Source organism: Natator depressus, chromosome 2, assembly GCF_965152275.1.
Source record: "Natator depressus isolate rNatDep1 chromosome 2, rNatDep2.hap1, whole genome shotgun sequence".
Classification (NCBI taxonomy): Eukaryota; Metazoa; Chordata; order Testudines; family Cheloniidae; genus Natator; species Natator depressus.
In genome coordinates this window covers 87,638,574-87,654,162 of record NC_134235.1, presented here as the reverse complement: position 1 = coordinate 87,654,162, position 15,589 = coordinate 87,638,574, and the positions used below count along the sequence as shown (strand labels likewise).

At 41.2% G+C, this 15,589-nt stretch overlaps 1 protein-coding gene across 1 annotated transcript in view; it reads left to right on the top strand.

Annotated features, from left to right (window-relative positions):
• Nucleotides 1-15,589, top strand: part of PIEZO2 (piezo type mechanosensitive ion channel component 2) — a 440,411-nt gene that overhangs the window by 381,684 nt on the left and 43,138 nt on the right. Inside the window, exons 37-39 of the mRNA XM_074944649.1 lie at nucleotides 1,033-1,098; nucleotides 5,089-5,255; nucleotides 6,732-6,907. Of these exons, the coding sequence (XP_074800750.1) occupies nucleotides 1,033-1,098; nucleotides 5,089-5,255; nucleotides 6,732-6,907 (409 nt within the window). The remainder of the gene's footprint in view (nucleotides 1-1,032; nucleotides 1,099-5,088; nucleotides 5,256-6,731; nucleotides 6,908-15,589) is intronic.

Below are 15,589 nucleotides of genomic sequence, written 5' to 3'. Positions count from 1 at the left end.
TGGCATATAGGCATGAAAAATCAAGAATTATTTTTCAGTTTTCATGTAGAATACTTCATTATGGTAGATTCACACATTTTCCAGCAGCAGTTAAGTTCACAATGCATTTGGCAGGCAGCAAAGAAAATACATTCAAATTTAACATTCTTTTCTTAGCGTCACAAAACTAAACATTTCAGAGTACATAAACAGTTTGTAAGTGATTTGCAACTCTTGAGTTTTTGCTACATTTAAAAAAACAGAAATACTGACCAGAAGTATTCTTGCCAATGTGTGTTAGAAAAAAACATTCATCCTGAAGCAGTTACATTAGAAGTCCCTCTATCTGGTATCTTCCTCTGGTGCTTATTGAATTATCTTCTGTCACTGAAGCTACAACAGCTATGTTCAGGTATCAGATACTATTGGATCACTTCTTTGACCCACTTAGTCATGTCTGTGATTTTTTTAATGACAAATATCTGCACTATACTGACTGTTCCACTTATACGTAAATAAAACAGTACATGATGGATTCAAAACAACCCTTCTGCTTTGTTTCAGCTAATCGGGTCCATCTTCATGCTGTTGTCAATTCATTTGTTCTCAATCAGCATGACAGTATTAGAGTTCAATGAGTTAAAGGCAAAAGTAGGTTAAAAAAAGTATTCTAGCATATTAAAGTTTCTAGAGGATTAACAAGCAAACTTTTAAGGCTAGATCTTCAGCAGCTGTAAACAGGCATAACTTGGTTGAAATCTACGTGACTGCACTGATTTACACCATCTAAGGATCTGGCTTTTAAGGTAATTGATAAACAAAATGTCCTTACAAAAAATAAACCAGTATCTTTCATGGACCAGCTCCAACTGCATTGTTAGAATGTTTCCCCTCACTTGGATCGTGTGAGATCTGGAGAAACCTGTTCTGCTAAGACAGGATGGATCCAAGTACTTTTTAATAAGCATGAATTCTCACTTCAATTCTAGTGGGATTTACATGTTAACCTCTGGGGGAAAGGCTTTACTCATTGCTTATATTTTAATTTGGCAGGTGCTGCAGATGTAGAACATGAAGAGAGAGACGATGAACCTGTCAAAAAGAAATCAGATGGGCCAGGTATGCAGGCAGAAGAAAGGCTGCACTAGTATTGCATTGTAATTGTGATTGCAGGGATAAATGGCGTTGGTCAATGTGTGAGTCACCCAAGGGCAACATACAAGCAACGTGATTCTCTCCAGCTTTCATCTCTTTAGTCAGAATCACAACTGACTCTAGTCTAACCAAATACAGACATGTTCATTCATGGAATCACAGAGGAAGAGATAATGACTACTAAATCATCCAGTCCACTTCCCTGACAGTACAGAATTGTTCTCACTTTCAGGTGTTTTATCCAGTAGTTTTAAAAATCCCAAGCAAAAGGTCTTTCACAATAGAAGCAAATACTCTCAAGCTCTTCCGCAACCTATGTACACAAACAGATACCAACATTTGCATAGTCTTCTGGCCGGTGGATGTATCTGTATTGTATTATGCCTGTCTTAGGATCCAGTCCTGCTTCCGTTCAAGTCAGTGCCAAAACTTCTGTTGACTTTTATTGTGCAGGATCTGACATTCAAATTTTAAGGCCAATAGAGCCAGGACCTTATATTTATTATGTGTTGTGCACTGCTGAGCACCCTGTTCTGGCTCAGTTAGAGACCAATACTGCAAAATGTTGAATGTCTCCTGCAGGGTAATAAATGCCCTTAAATCCCATTGATTCTAATTCCCAATGGAACTTGAGAGTGCTCAGCACCTCACAAGAGGCAGTCAACAACTTGGCCAATAACGATAAGCTGGTAAGGGGTTTCTCTGGCTTAGGAAATTAGTACAGCTATGCCACATCCTAAAACTAACAATGTGGGTCAGATCCTCAGGACTGGCTCCTTGGCTTCAGGTGGTGTGAATAGAAGAAGGTGACTTCCCCTTCAGTCTAGCCTTGACCAGTTCTCACCTGCTGCAGTGTGACCTTCTCTTCTAGAGCTATTTATCTCCTGTATTTACAATGGAAAGGGCACTCTACTCTCCGGCAAAACTTGTGCCGGAGAGTGAACCACAAGGTAGCAAAGCTCAGAAGCATGAGATACCTTGTCCCTTTCCCACAAGATCAGCACTTCTCAAAAGAAGAAAACGTTCTTACTTTCTTCCAGCTTTTACTATCTCATGGCGTAGCTTGGTCAACTAACATACTGAGATGAATTTCAGTGAATGTGGATGGTCTGGTAGGGTTGAGGAAAGGGAAATATTATGCTAATTGGATTATCATTGGGTTTGATTGGAGCAAGCATGTAGCATCTTTCATATTTGCTTTTAACTGTTTCACATATCCCCTAGATAAAATTCATTGAAGAAAGTGTTACCAAAACTGGAAGGAAAAATTATTAGAAAGGCTTATTCTAGTTAACAGCTTTGGACCAAATTGCTAGACAGCTGCTTCTCCCATTGAAGTCAATGGGGGCAGCAGGTGTTCATTCTCTCTCGGTATTTGACCCTTTAAGTATTACAGTCTCTCAAGAAAATAAATATCTTTCCCTTTCTGAAGATGTTTACATGTGATTGATCCCCAAAAGATTGTTTTTTAAAAAGTGACAGAGAACAGAACAGCCACAAACTCATTAAAAATGTATACTAAATTGCCTCCAACCCTGAGAGAAAAATGACCTTCTAGATTAAATTGGAAGTCATTGGCAAAGCATCTCAGTGAGACTATAGGATACCTATAATAGCTGAATAGTAAAATAGACTTCTTGTTTTTAAGTGAGAAGAAACTGCCACGCAATTAATCTCAACTGTGCAAATGGTACCCCAACAATTGTGAGGGCGTGTTTCAACACATTTTATACTGTCTGCATACATGCTCTGTGTGTATGTGAGAGATAGAGAATCACATTTTCTTTTCAATTGTGCATGAGTACATGTGAAGTCTTAGGCGCCATCTTTATGAGTTGCCGGGGGGTGCTCAACCCCCGCTCCACCCCAGGCCCTGCCATCCACTCCACCCCTTCCCCCAAACCTCCACCCCAACCCCGCCTCTTCCCATCCCTGCCCCGCCAAGTTCCACACCCTCCCATGAGCACACCCTACCTTTGCTCCTCCCCCCCAGCACTCCTGCATGCTGCTCAACAGCTGATCTCTCGTGGGCGGGAGGTCTGGGGGGAAGGGGGAGGAGCTGACTGGGGGGACTGCCAGTGGGTGCTGAGCACCCACTATTTTTTTTCCAACCCTGGAGCACCCACAGAGTCGGCGTCTATGTCTGAAGTTTAGGCAAATTGCAGTGCTCATCAGAAACAAAAATTAAACTTTACCTTTAACTTATAGTGACAAGATTTTGGTTAGCCCAGAGATGAGTACGAAAAAGTATGTAGGAATAATGCTTCGGTAAGTAAATAATAAAATCCGTCCAAACCCATATGTTACAGAAAAGCACTGGAAGTGAAAACAGCAATTGGATAATGATAATGCAAAAAAAGTGAGGAGACGGAGGGAGGGTCAATGGAATCATTTGGCAGTGGGGTGGCTCCCTGAATTAGAAATTTCATCTGTTTTTAACATTTCTAGATATCTACTGCATATTACTTTGTTAGTGTACAACTTTTGCATGCCTTTCAAAACACAAACTACTCACACCCCAAAGTGCTGAGCAACATAGTCTGGTGACATTGGGTACTGACACTGTTAAAAAGCTTCTCAACAGCAGACCTATAATGCTGACATAGGTCTGTTCCGTAACACATACTGTAAACTTCTAGCTGCATATTGCAGATTCTTCCACTTGGTCAGCATTATATACATATATCTGGTTCTTTCAGATTTGGAAACCACAACATAGGGCTAGATTTTGCTTTGGAAAGAGCAGCACATGAAGCACTGTCAAACTATGAGCAGGAGGGATGGAGATGGGTTGCAAACAGTGGCATAAACCCCTATTTATGGGGTATTCTATAAACCCCTAAATACCCAGAGGAGCACCTACCCATATGAGAAGTACCAATGATAGTGCCAACAGCCCTATTCAAGTCAGAAAGTACTCCTCAACCCAAGTTTGCTGAATTGAAACCATAAAAAGAAATCCAACTAAAACTACTGTTTTGTGTTTAGACGCACCGCTCCTTGCAATGTCTTATTGTGGAAGAGGAATATATATGTAAGATCTCAGCTAATGAAGCGACTTGAGAGTAGACGTCAACTGATTACACGTTGCAAGAATATATGAGAAAGAGAGGGCTCATAAGATGAGGCAGTGTAGCCCAGATACAAGAGTAATAACTGTAGGCAGGTCAAAGATACCAGCTCAGGCTAACAAGGTCCAGGCATGAATGGAGAACTGGCTAGGAGAAATTCCACTGGACAGAAGAAAATGAATATGCCGGATGGATGAATAAAGTGCCCAGTTCTACAAGGTGCTGAGCGCCCACAACTTCCATTAAGCTGATGGAACTGAGGGTGTCTGCACCTCTCAGGAGATGCTTAGCCCTTAGGGCTTTACCCTGCAAAACCCTTCCACAGTTGAGGAGTTCCTCTGAAGCTGGTGACAATTACTTATGTGACTATCAGGATCAATCTTTTAGAGGGGAAAAACGCATTCCAAGATTACAAACACTAGTCAGACAGACAGGCCATGTCTACACAGGAACACTCAGGAAACTTCAGGCAAATTGACTAAAGGTGTGAAGTCAAAGTTAAACCCCCAGGACTAAGTTACAGCAAATTAAGGCCATTTTACTCCTGAATGAGAGCAGCCACGTTGGGGAGGTAGGTGGGGGTATTAATATGTATTAACTTATGCACATTGACTTCACACCTTTAGTTGATTCACTTTAAGTTTCCTGCGTGTTCACATTTAGTCATGGCCATAGAAAGGTAGGAAAATAGCCCCAACAAACCACATGGCTTTCAGCCATTTCCAAACATTCCTGCTGCTGATATAGAAAGGTCTTGCAGCCTGGATTATTATATTCAATAAAGTAAAAATTGAACAAGCTGTTGTGAAATGTCAGAACAGGATCATAATGTGAATAAAATAAGCTTATGTTCATTAACTCTGTCACTCTTCCCCCCTCTCAGATAATATCATCAAAAGAATATTTAATATTTTGAAGTTCACCTGGGTCCTTTTCCTGGCAACGCTAGATAGTTTTACAGCTTGGCTCAATTCCATTTCAAGAGAGCACATTGATATCTCTACTGTGCTGAGAATCGAGAGATGTATGCTGACCAGGGAAATTAAAAAGGTAACATACGTTGTGCTTTACTTTTGCTCGTACCATTTGCATTGCAGTGATAAATGAGAGGTTTATCGTTTCAACTTAATTTGAGGCAGTGTACTAGAGATGGATATTTGTAAAAGTCTCACTTACACAGATTTTAGAAATAGTATGAATTCTGTAATCTTCGTTGTGTTCTATTTCAAAAAAACAAAAACAGATAAATCTTGAGAACCGTGACTCTGAGAATATGTGCTGGAACTAAGGGTGCTGTAGCATCCCTTCCCTTGAAGTGGTTTCCATCATATACATGGTTTACAGTGTGATTCAATGGGTCTCAGCAGCCCCACTATAAAAATAGTTTCAGCACTCTGTCTCTGAGCCCAAAGCGGCTGATTGGAAAAACAAATGTTCTCGGGGATTTAATTCTGAAACTCCCATTGAAGATAGGGATTTATAGTAGACATTCAGAAATCACATCAGGAGAGAGGAAGGCACAACATAAATGCTCAAGAATTCGACTCAGTCTGGATCTGCTCAGACTCCTAGAAATGCAGTTCACACTGGGCATGTGTGGCTTATCATATAAATTAATATAGTCACTCCTGTATGTACATTTAAAACATAGAGTGCTTTTGCGTTCACAGTCATTCTTCTTTATTATGGTCCTACAAAAAAAGCTATAATGCTGTATGTGTGCCTTTATAAATATTTAAAAGGCAAAGGGTTATAATGTCACAGACACTTGATTATAATTTCACTGCAGAAGCAATGGGTAAATAGTATTAAAAAAAAATTTCCCCAAAACTTTTGGTTAAAATGTGTTTCTTTTTTGTCAAAATTTCAAATTAGAAAGTTTTGAATCAAATTTAATTTAGAGGGAGAGAACTGAAATTTGAAGAAGTAACAATACTAACAAAGGGACAGACCAACATATTTTCATGTAGTTTATAATTGATCACTTTACTGAACTAAGGAAATCTGTGCATGAAGTCTCAATAAAACTCAGAAAAATGACTTTGCAAAATAGCAAACTTCTTAATGCGTGCTCCAAAGTCAATACAGCTATTGGTGGAGTGAGTTGGATACTGTTTGGCCTTAGGAAACATCAATAAAGTTGTGATAGACAGAAAGAACTCTGCTTGGCTCCTGTGCAGCGGGTTGTGCTTACAGTGAATGAAACCATCCTTTTGTTGACAAATTTGACCAGGAAGTCATTGAGCGAATAGATAGTGAAGCCTCTTTCTACATGGACAGTTTTATGAACAAATTTTTATCTCAATTACACCTGTGTAAATCTGGAGTAACTCCAGTGGAGTTACCCCATATTTATGCCTTTGTAAGTGAGATCATAATCTGACTTTGTCTGAAATGGGCTTGAGGAAATTCGGGCTTTTGCCAGTTTGTTCTTTGCAAAGACTCATTTCATGCAGCCAAATGACTGAAGAAACCAAAATCTCACACAACACAAATGCCTTACTATAGCTCTTCTCTCTTTCTCAGGGGAATGTTCCAACTCGTGAGAGCATCCATATGTATTACCAGAACCATATGATGAAGCTTTCTAAGGAATCAGGACTGGACACAATTGATGAAAATCCTGGTCAAGATTCTAGTTTACAGGCATCTGAGAGGATGGATAGTTTAGATTCAGCTGCTTCTCATGACAGTATTTCCAGGTATTTTATTGTAAAAACAAAACGCTTGTTTTTTGTATAGATAGAAAAATCATGTGATAGAAATTATTTTAGGAAATTATTTCATAATGTTGGACTTCACATCTGAAGCTGAAGAACCCTTTGATTTATCAGATTTATCAGTCACTGTACAGTAGATAAAAGATGATCAAATTGACAGACCCATGTGTTTCCCTCTGTGCAAAAGTGCACAAAGGGAGCGAATTAATTCTTATTCTCCCAACTCACCCACCAACCTCCCACCCCAACCCACCACTAGTCCACCAGACCTGGTTGGAGCGCAAAGTAGGCACGGAGCATGGAGCAGAGCCCCAAAAGGAAGACAAAGCCAGGAATCTGAAGGGATCCTGGTCCCTAACCTCATGGGTACTGGGCAGCTGCATGGATGATTCCTGTCTACACTCTACAGTAGGAGCAATTGCCATGCTGTCATTGGCTCAGTGCTCTCAATTATGGTCTGTGACTCTGCAGAGGGGAGTGAGTCACTGAACACCGCTCATGTTAGTGCTACCTCAAGCACCATTATCTCTCCATTTGACTGCAGTTTTGAAGGGGGTCAGGGGCATACTCCTTAGTGCAGCTCCCTCTTACCCTTGACCTCAGTCCTTTTCCTGAGGGGCTGCATGGATATTTTACAGAGGCGACACGGTCACCAAGCTCTGGGAGGAACATCTGGCTGAACTAATTTTCCTCTGCATGTCAATACCAAATGACAAGCTTCTAGAGGGTTTTTGAACTATCTTATAGAGATTAATACACTGAAGGCAGTCTCGTGATATTTCACTTTGATTGTGAGAATAGATGCTGAATGAAGGAATTCCATCCTTATTACAAATGTTTTGTTCTGGACAGTTAAATTCTGGTCTCCTGCACATAGCCTGAGTAAAAGGACTTTGTACTGGGAAACTACATGGGTTTGAGGGAATATAATTTTCCCTCACAAGACAAAGGCAGGGCACAGAGGCCTGGAAGTGCCTCCCTGCTGCTTTTTTCCATTCGTCTTGGAATGGTCCTCTAGATAAGTGCAGTTTATGGGCTCATGTCTGTGCCCCCACCATTTACCTGACCAACCCCTACTCCTGAGGGAATTCTGCACCCAAAAATGTAAAATTCTGCACCAAAAAATTAAAAAATATGTGCACAATATTTTAAAATTCTGCAAAATTCTGCACATGTTATTTGTCAATAATTAAATGTGGCTCCAGCATGGCAGTGAGGATCACAGGCCACTGGCTGCATTGAGGTGGAAGATCACACTGAAGCCCACACCTCCCCTGGTACAGGGACTTGGCAGTGAGGCTGCACCTGACCCTGACACAGTGCAAGGGCTGAGTCTGCCTCAGAAACACCCTGGGGCTCTGCTCCTCTGCACCAGGTGTGGGTAGGCAGGTTCATCCCAGTAGGATCCAAGTGTGGAGGGACTTGGTGTGGGGTGAGAGATTTCTGTGTGAGACGGTCTGGGTGCGAGCAGCTCAGTGGGAGATCTGGATGCACTGGGGCTTGTTGTGGGATTCCGGGTGCAGGGGCAATGGGATTCTGCAGGGTGAAGGTGGTTGGGGCTCAGCAGCGGGGTCTGGGTGTGGTGAAATGGGGCTCATCGGTGGGCTCTGGGTGGGGGGACTCAGTGGGAGGGCTCTGGGTGCTGGGGGAGTGGGGCTTCATGGGGCGGAGGTCCAGGTGCAGCTGGTTGGGGATCAGTGGGGTGGGGGTCTGGGTGTGGGGGGGCTCATCATAGGGATCCAGGTGTATGGGCGGTAGGGCTTGTCAGGGTGAGAGTTCGATGGGCTTGCTTAATGGGGGAGCTCTAGCTGCTGCCGAGGGATGCCTGCTTCCCCCCATGATTCCCCTATTCCCTTTTGTTCTTCATCTCATCCACCTCCCTGACTTCCCCATTCCCCTCCCCTCACTCCCACATTCCCTCTCCCAGCCCCATTCCACCCTTCTTCTTTCCCCACCAGCTCATCCCCCCTTCCCTCATTTCCCCCACCTCCCATTATGCAGCCCCACCGCAGGCACTCACTGTTGCACAAAAAACAGGAAGGCTCCCAGCACACACAGGAGGAGCACGACTGGCACTTGGATCCAGGAGGTGGTGTTCAGCTGCAGAGTCAGCAGAGCCCAGATTCAGCCTCCTTCAGCTGGGAAGCTCTGCGCTTGCAGAAATGGGCGGGGGGTAGGGGCAGTGGCACGTAACCCCATGTGCTCTCCCATGCCTCACCTCTGTTTGGAGGGGGAAATCCCCACCCCCAAAAAAACTGCGCCAACGGTTGCCTCTTCCCCCCACCCCCCTTGGCTTCCCATTGCTTCCCTGCCATTTTCCACAGGGAAGCACAGGAATTCTACTTGCGGGGGTGGGGGCGGGAACGGCATTTTCTGTGGGCACACAGTCATGCAGAATCCCCGCAGGAGTAAATCCACCTTCCTTTTCCACACTTCCCTGGAGAGAGATGCTGCAGAGTTCAGTGCCAAAGGCTTAGCACATCCTTGCTGTTTCACGCATGCACAGACTCTCACTCATCCACTTCCACGTGTTACAAGAACATCCTTTGTTTTCTCTGTGTCCAATGCGTTTTTGACCTGTGAGAGCCTGCAAAGACTGTTCTGCAGTGTCAGGGAGACCTCTGATAATCTGATAGTTGCTTTCTGCAGTTTCTTCTTCTCTGAAGCGTGGCAGTACCCGCTCACACTTGATACTCCCCTGCAAACTCAGTTGCTTGTATGTACAGTAACTCTGCTCAGCTTTTACTAATGACATATGGTAAGAGGTTAACAGGCTAAAAATAGTACAGGGCTTGTCTTCCTTTCAGAGTTTATTCAAAAGTAAATGTAACTGAGTCTCTGAACACCTATCTGAAATAAAAATGTGTAAGCAATGTGCATAAACAAAATACCCACAAAATTACCCAGCATTTCCACAGGCTGTAAAAAAAACCCCAGGGTCAATGCTGGCACTCATAAGACATTCAATAGTTTACTGAAGTTTAACTGTCAAAATTCTTTATTTCATGCAGTAATAAAGCTAGCACACATTTCCTCATGGCTAACTACCAGGAGAAATAGCACCTGCATGAGTTGTCTGAAAATTCACTGGAGTCAGATTGTATAGGAAAAATGTCATTCAGCCAAATTCTGCTCTCACCTGAATGCAAGACCCATTGACTTTACTTTGAGTCTCCCATGGCTATCTGAGAGGTAGAATTTGGCTCTTGGGATTCATCTGATCATTTAAAGAGACAGTACTTGTAGGTACAAAACCATTTTCATTAAATAATATTTCAGTCACATTACCCAATATATACTGTACTGGTGTACAGTAGAAATTGAAATCAGCTGTTTAGCAGTGTGTAGTAGCAATATGGCAGTGTTAGCTGGCGTGCCGAGAACAATGAAAGCCATATGTTGGGGAGGGTAATTTTGTTTTATAAAAGGAAGTCAGTTGCCAAACATAATTACAAAAAAATTATGTAATTCTTGTAAATTCAATATTTGAATTCAGTCTCTGTAGTAAAATTGTATCCACCGTTGAAATTCAATCAGTTCTTTTTGGAATAATCTCTTTGCCTCCCTCTTCCCCTCCCCTCACCCCCTGCTTTTGAGTGACACCTCACTTGCTTCTTTCAAACCTTTAGACTTTGATGGTGATGCTGAACCAAACCTGGACAAGAGGATAAATAACAATGCCTATTTTACCAGTTGTTGTATACCCACTAATACAATCTTTGAAAAAAACTTTGTTTCCCCCAAATAAGATGTCACAAGGGCACATTAATAAATGAACAACAGCAGTATTGTCACAATTGATTTTCTACTCTCAAACTCTTTTCCTGGAAATAGATATTTACGTGTTTGTGTGTCAGTAGTGTTTGTGGAGTATGTGCATCTGCTGCATCACTAATGACCTCTAAATGGAGGAAGCAATAACCAGTCACTTAGATCTAATGATAGATCTTCTGCCTGCTTATAAAAGCATCCTTGCCTGTCTCTTTCTGGGATTATGAAGAGGTCTCATGAGCTGTTTTAGCAACACAAAGTGAGTGGCATTTTGCATTGCCCAAACAACAGTGAGAGAACTTTATCTTCTCAAAAACCTCACCCAAAAGCTCATCAGTTTTGCACCAGTTCCTTTGCTAATTTTTTTCCTTTGCTAAATATAGAGCTTGCCCTGTCAACAACAAGATTACTTTTTAAAATGTGCCAATGTTTCTTAATTGTAAGGCCAGTTCTGTTCCAGTTGAAGTTAATGGCAAAACACGAATTGACATCATCAAGAGTCAGTTTGGGCTTTATACTTAACATGCTCTCATACACAGTTCTATTATTTTTATGAAATCCACTGTTATACTCATATTATTTCCCTATTAGCCTATAAATTGTCTTTCCTACTGGTACTTTTCACTTCTGGGGAATGTGATTCAAATAATAATTTTTTAACCATTATATACCAATTCATTTCCAAGCCTCAGAGTGACTGAGATTAATCCCTGTTTCATCACTTGAAGATTAAGCAGTATCTGGATGCTCTGAGGGACAGTTTCCTCTATAATTAAGTTGTTGTTTTGGTCTTTAGTTTGTCCCAGCACGAACTGACTCTACTCTAGGTAGTCAGTGAACCACGTTTATGGATTTTATTTAGCATATACGTGGTTGGTCTCATAAGGTGCTTAGTGATGGGAAAAAAAACTGGATGCTTATTTCTGAATTAAAATAATTAAATCTTAACTCAGTTTATACTCAAGCAAATGTCCATGAATTCTGTAGGACTCTGCTTGACTATTTTCTGAAAAAGCAAACTAGGCAGTTATACTTTAAAATATCACACACCAAAACATCTGTCTGGCTTCTATAAAGGTCCTGTCAGTAAAATTATCATATTCATTTTATTTTTTATTTTTAAGGGGAAAATTCTTCTCTCTAATCAACAGTGGATCTGTCCCTTGTGGATCCCTATTGTATATTTGATGCTTTAGGCACTTTTGATGGCACTGGATGTCCTAAATGCAAAGTGAGGACATTATCTGGCTAGGCTGAAAGAATGACAGGAGACATTAGATATGGGTTTAATCAGGCTGCCACTTTATTATTAAATAGATGTCTGGGACTACCCCGGCGGATAAAAAATTTACAGGGACCTTTCCGACCACCCCCCTCGCAGGAGGAGTTAAGGTGAACTATGATCGGGGGGGGGGGGCTGACTCCCTGCTGTACCAATCATAGGAGTCCCCAACTGGCCCCCGACTTGCTTAATTACCAGCACCTCTCCTTAATTCCTTTTCCATGCCATTTTTCCGTTCTTTTGTGCTTTCATTTATGGAGTACCTGCACTGAACATCCGCTATACAGTTAAATAAAGAGTTGTGACATATGGCCTACCGCCCGTCATGTTGTGCATGAATAGAGCCTACCTGAACCTGCTGCAAGGAAGGCGAAAAAAACCTCTCTGCACCTGGCCAATATGGTGGTAAGGGAAAAATTCCTTCCCAGCCCCCCTTCGCAGGGAGACTAGCGTAATGCCCGCAGCAGATATAGCTAAACACTCGGCATATTTGTGACCTAATTAGGGAGGAAGGGTGGTGATTGTAGGCAGTGGAGTTTGGCACAGAAGAGATGAGAAGACAATTTTGCCCTGTTATAACTAGTTGTTTCCTATGCCCTGCCAGAAAATATTTCAAACTAGCATTATAATGAGCTCATTGCCCTTTATTTTCAGTTAACTTATTAGCTAAATATCTTATCAATTTTGGTAAAATGGCTGGGAGCTGATAAAGTCCAATTAGTTGTCTTTTGTGGAATGTGGCCTAAGCTTACAAAGGAATAGAGCAAGGATGGCCAAACTGCGGCTCGGGAGTGGGGAGCAGGGTCTCAGGGCTTCAACAGGAGCGGGGATGAAGCCCTGAGCCCCAGTAGGTATGCCCCAGCTCTCAAACATCTGATGCAGCTCAGAGGGTCAGTAAGTTTGGCCACCCCTGAAATAGAGAGTAAAACTCTAGCTCCATTAAAGTCAAATGCAAAGCTCTGATTGACTTCTGCAGAGTCAGGATTTCACCTTGAATGTTTTTAGATGTCAGAGCAAGGATCAAATCCTAGCACCTACTGAACTCTTTTGACTTTAGTAGGAACTGTGTGATGCTCAGAAGCTCTCACCAAAGCTTTTCTTCAGCCCGGAGTCTCCCACAATTCTGTTCCCTTCCGCTCTGCAGTTCTGTAGGCAGCTCAGTATTGTAACGCAGCCTGTGCTGGCCGCACCACCTTCTCCAGTTTGCCACCAGGCAATTTATTCCAAAGCTGTGTGAAAACTCTTAGGATGTGATTAGTAACAATAACTTCAATGCCAACCAGTGGCCTATGTACAGTGGTTAACTGGGTCACAAACTGTAGATATAAAAATTTGGCTAATAAGTCATCCAGGGAAGGTAGAATTGTTGGAAATGCAGCTAGCAGAATGGGATATTTCTTACCCATCCTATCATTCAGAATAAAAACATCTATGCTAAATATATACCCATTTGTAATGGATAGCTAATTAACTTTATTTACAAATACTTTGACTTGGGATTTTAATGCACGTTTCAATTTAAAATACCTATTCTTTGAATGTTTTTTTAAAGAAGCTAGGGCTTGTCAAAGTCTCTAGAGATGCCAATTTGAAAAGTGACCTGGAAGGATATGCCTGGATAAATGTTTGTGCTGGTTAGTGACTGAGTCAACACAAACTTTGCCAGTTGTACATCACAGTATAGATCATATCCTCCTTAACAGCTTATTGGTGTTGCAGGTTCCTACGCATTCGGAAGCACATTTACTGTGCTATCAGTATAATCTTGTGCCGCTTTCCAAACCTTGGAGGATTCTCATCAGCTGCTCAGAACATACAGATTTTCCTTCTGGTCACTGAGCTGTAATCAAAATCATTGCAAAGACTAACTCTAATCTTGCCCCTAATTAAATCAGTAATTGTTTTGCCATTGACTTCAACAGGTGCCAGATCAAGTCCTCCAGGTGGGGAGCAGTTGAGGGAAACTGGAATACATTTTTTCAATGAAAATGTACCATTGGAGGCGCTTCTTATGATATAAGAGTCATCTTCTGCTTGTGGCCCCAGGCACCACAGTTACTTCGTTTCCCTTCCCTGTATCTCCCCACTGTTATTTACAAGACACCACGTCTACACACACACATATATATATTTAGAGAGGAACTTGTAATTTTACAAGGTAATAACTATATTGTGGATTAACTAAACACCAAAGTGAAAAAGGGCAATGGGCCACATTTTCAAAAGTACTTGATTTCAATGGTTGTTAGATGCCTAATCTGCTTTATGTGCTTTTGAAAATCCCACAAGGTGCGTATTGCCTCTTTAGATGCCTAAAGACCTTTGGAAATCTGTCCCTCGGTGCTTTCAGAAAAGAAACCCAGCTCCCAACATAGATGATGAGATGGAGTTTGGGTTTTAAAAGGACACTAAATATCATAAAAAATTACACAATCTACAGTTAGCTCCCTATAATTCAATACCAAAAACCTCATTTAAAGAGTTAGAACTAGAGTGCCCTATAGATCCATGTATAGTGTGGACCTTCCAGGTGCTCAATCCTACACCCACTGAAGTCAATGGGAAAAGTCCCACTGACTTCAGTGGTGCAGGATCAGATCCTAAGTGTGGATCTCCCCTCATTGTTTAGTGCTTTCTTTTCTCACTTATGAATCTTAGAGACCCAGAGAGGTGACTGCATGGATTAAAACTCCAAACAGTTCCCTCAACTCAGTTCATGCACATCTGTGTACTTCATTCACAATTACAGCAAAATACATTGTGTTTACCTACCATATGTCATTAATGTATTTGCTTCCTTCCCATTGCTAATGTTTCTATTTACATTAGTGTTGTCTTTTTCATTACTCATCCACTTCCCATTTTATCCAATAGCATCTGAATGTATAATATATGCCTCTGTTGTCCCACTTGTAGTGACAAGTGAAAGGAGATAAGGGTTTAACTGAAAATGTCCTTTCTTTGATATTGTGTGTGCTTTACAAATTTTGAAATAATGGGGAAAATATTTTAAATGACTCAAAATAAATAAAATCTTCTTAAAATGATTAATTATCAATGTCAATATTATACAATATAATATTAGATACAAAATCCAAAGCAATGGTAATTATACATGGCATTCATCAAGTAAGTACTGATTCGGCTCTGTTTTTTCTATTAGTAGAACATAAGGGTTTTTTTAATTCTGAAAGCTCTTTTGGGAAATTGGCCTGCACCCATATAAAAATATTCCACCGAATCTATTTTTAATAAAATAGATATTGTACAGAGGAGATCAGCTTCCAAAATGTTTTAATTGAATTTTGGGAATTTCTATTCAAAGCAAACAAAAGTAAAAACTCTCACTTGTACAAAGTTATCTCTAGGCAGTATGGGAACTTTGAGACTATATTGATTCCAATATCTATATGCATAGCGGTTATATTTTATGATTAGTAGTTATGGCTTCTATATTTTTATAGTCACAAACTGGCTGTACATAAGAATTTGGTTTTATGGTGACTCTAATCAGGTCCTTATCTTCTCTCTGAACCTTTTGTCTTTGTGTCTGTGTTTTGCTGCATGGCGAGCACATTCATTTACTGAACTGTGTATAAAGTAATGTCATT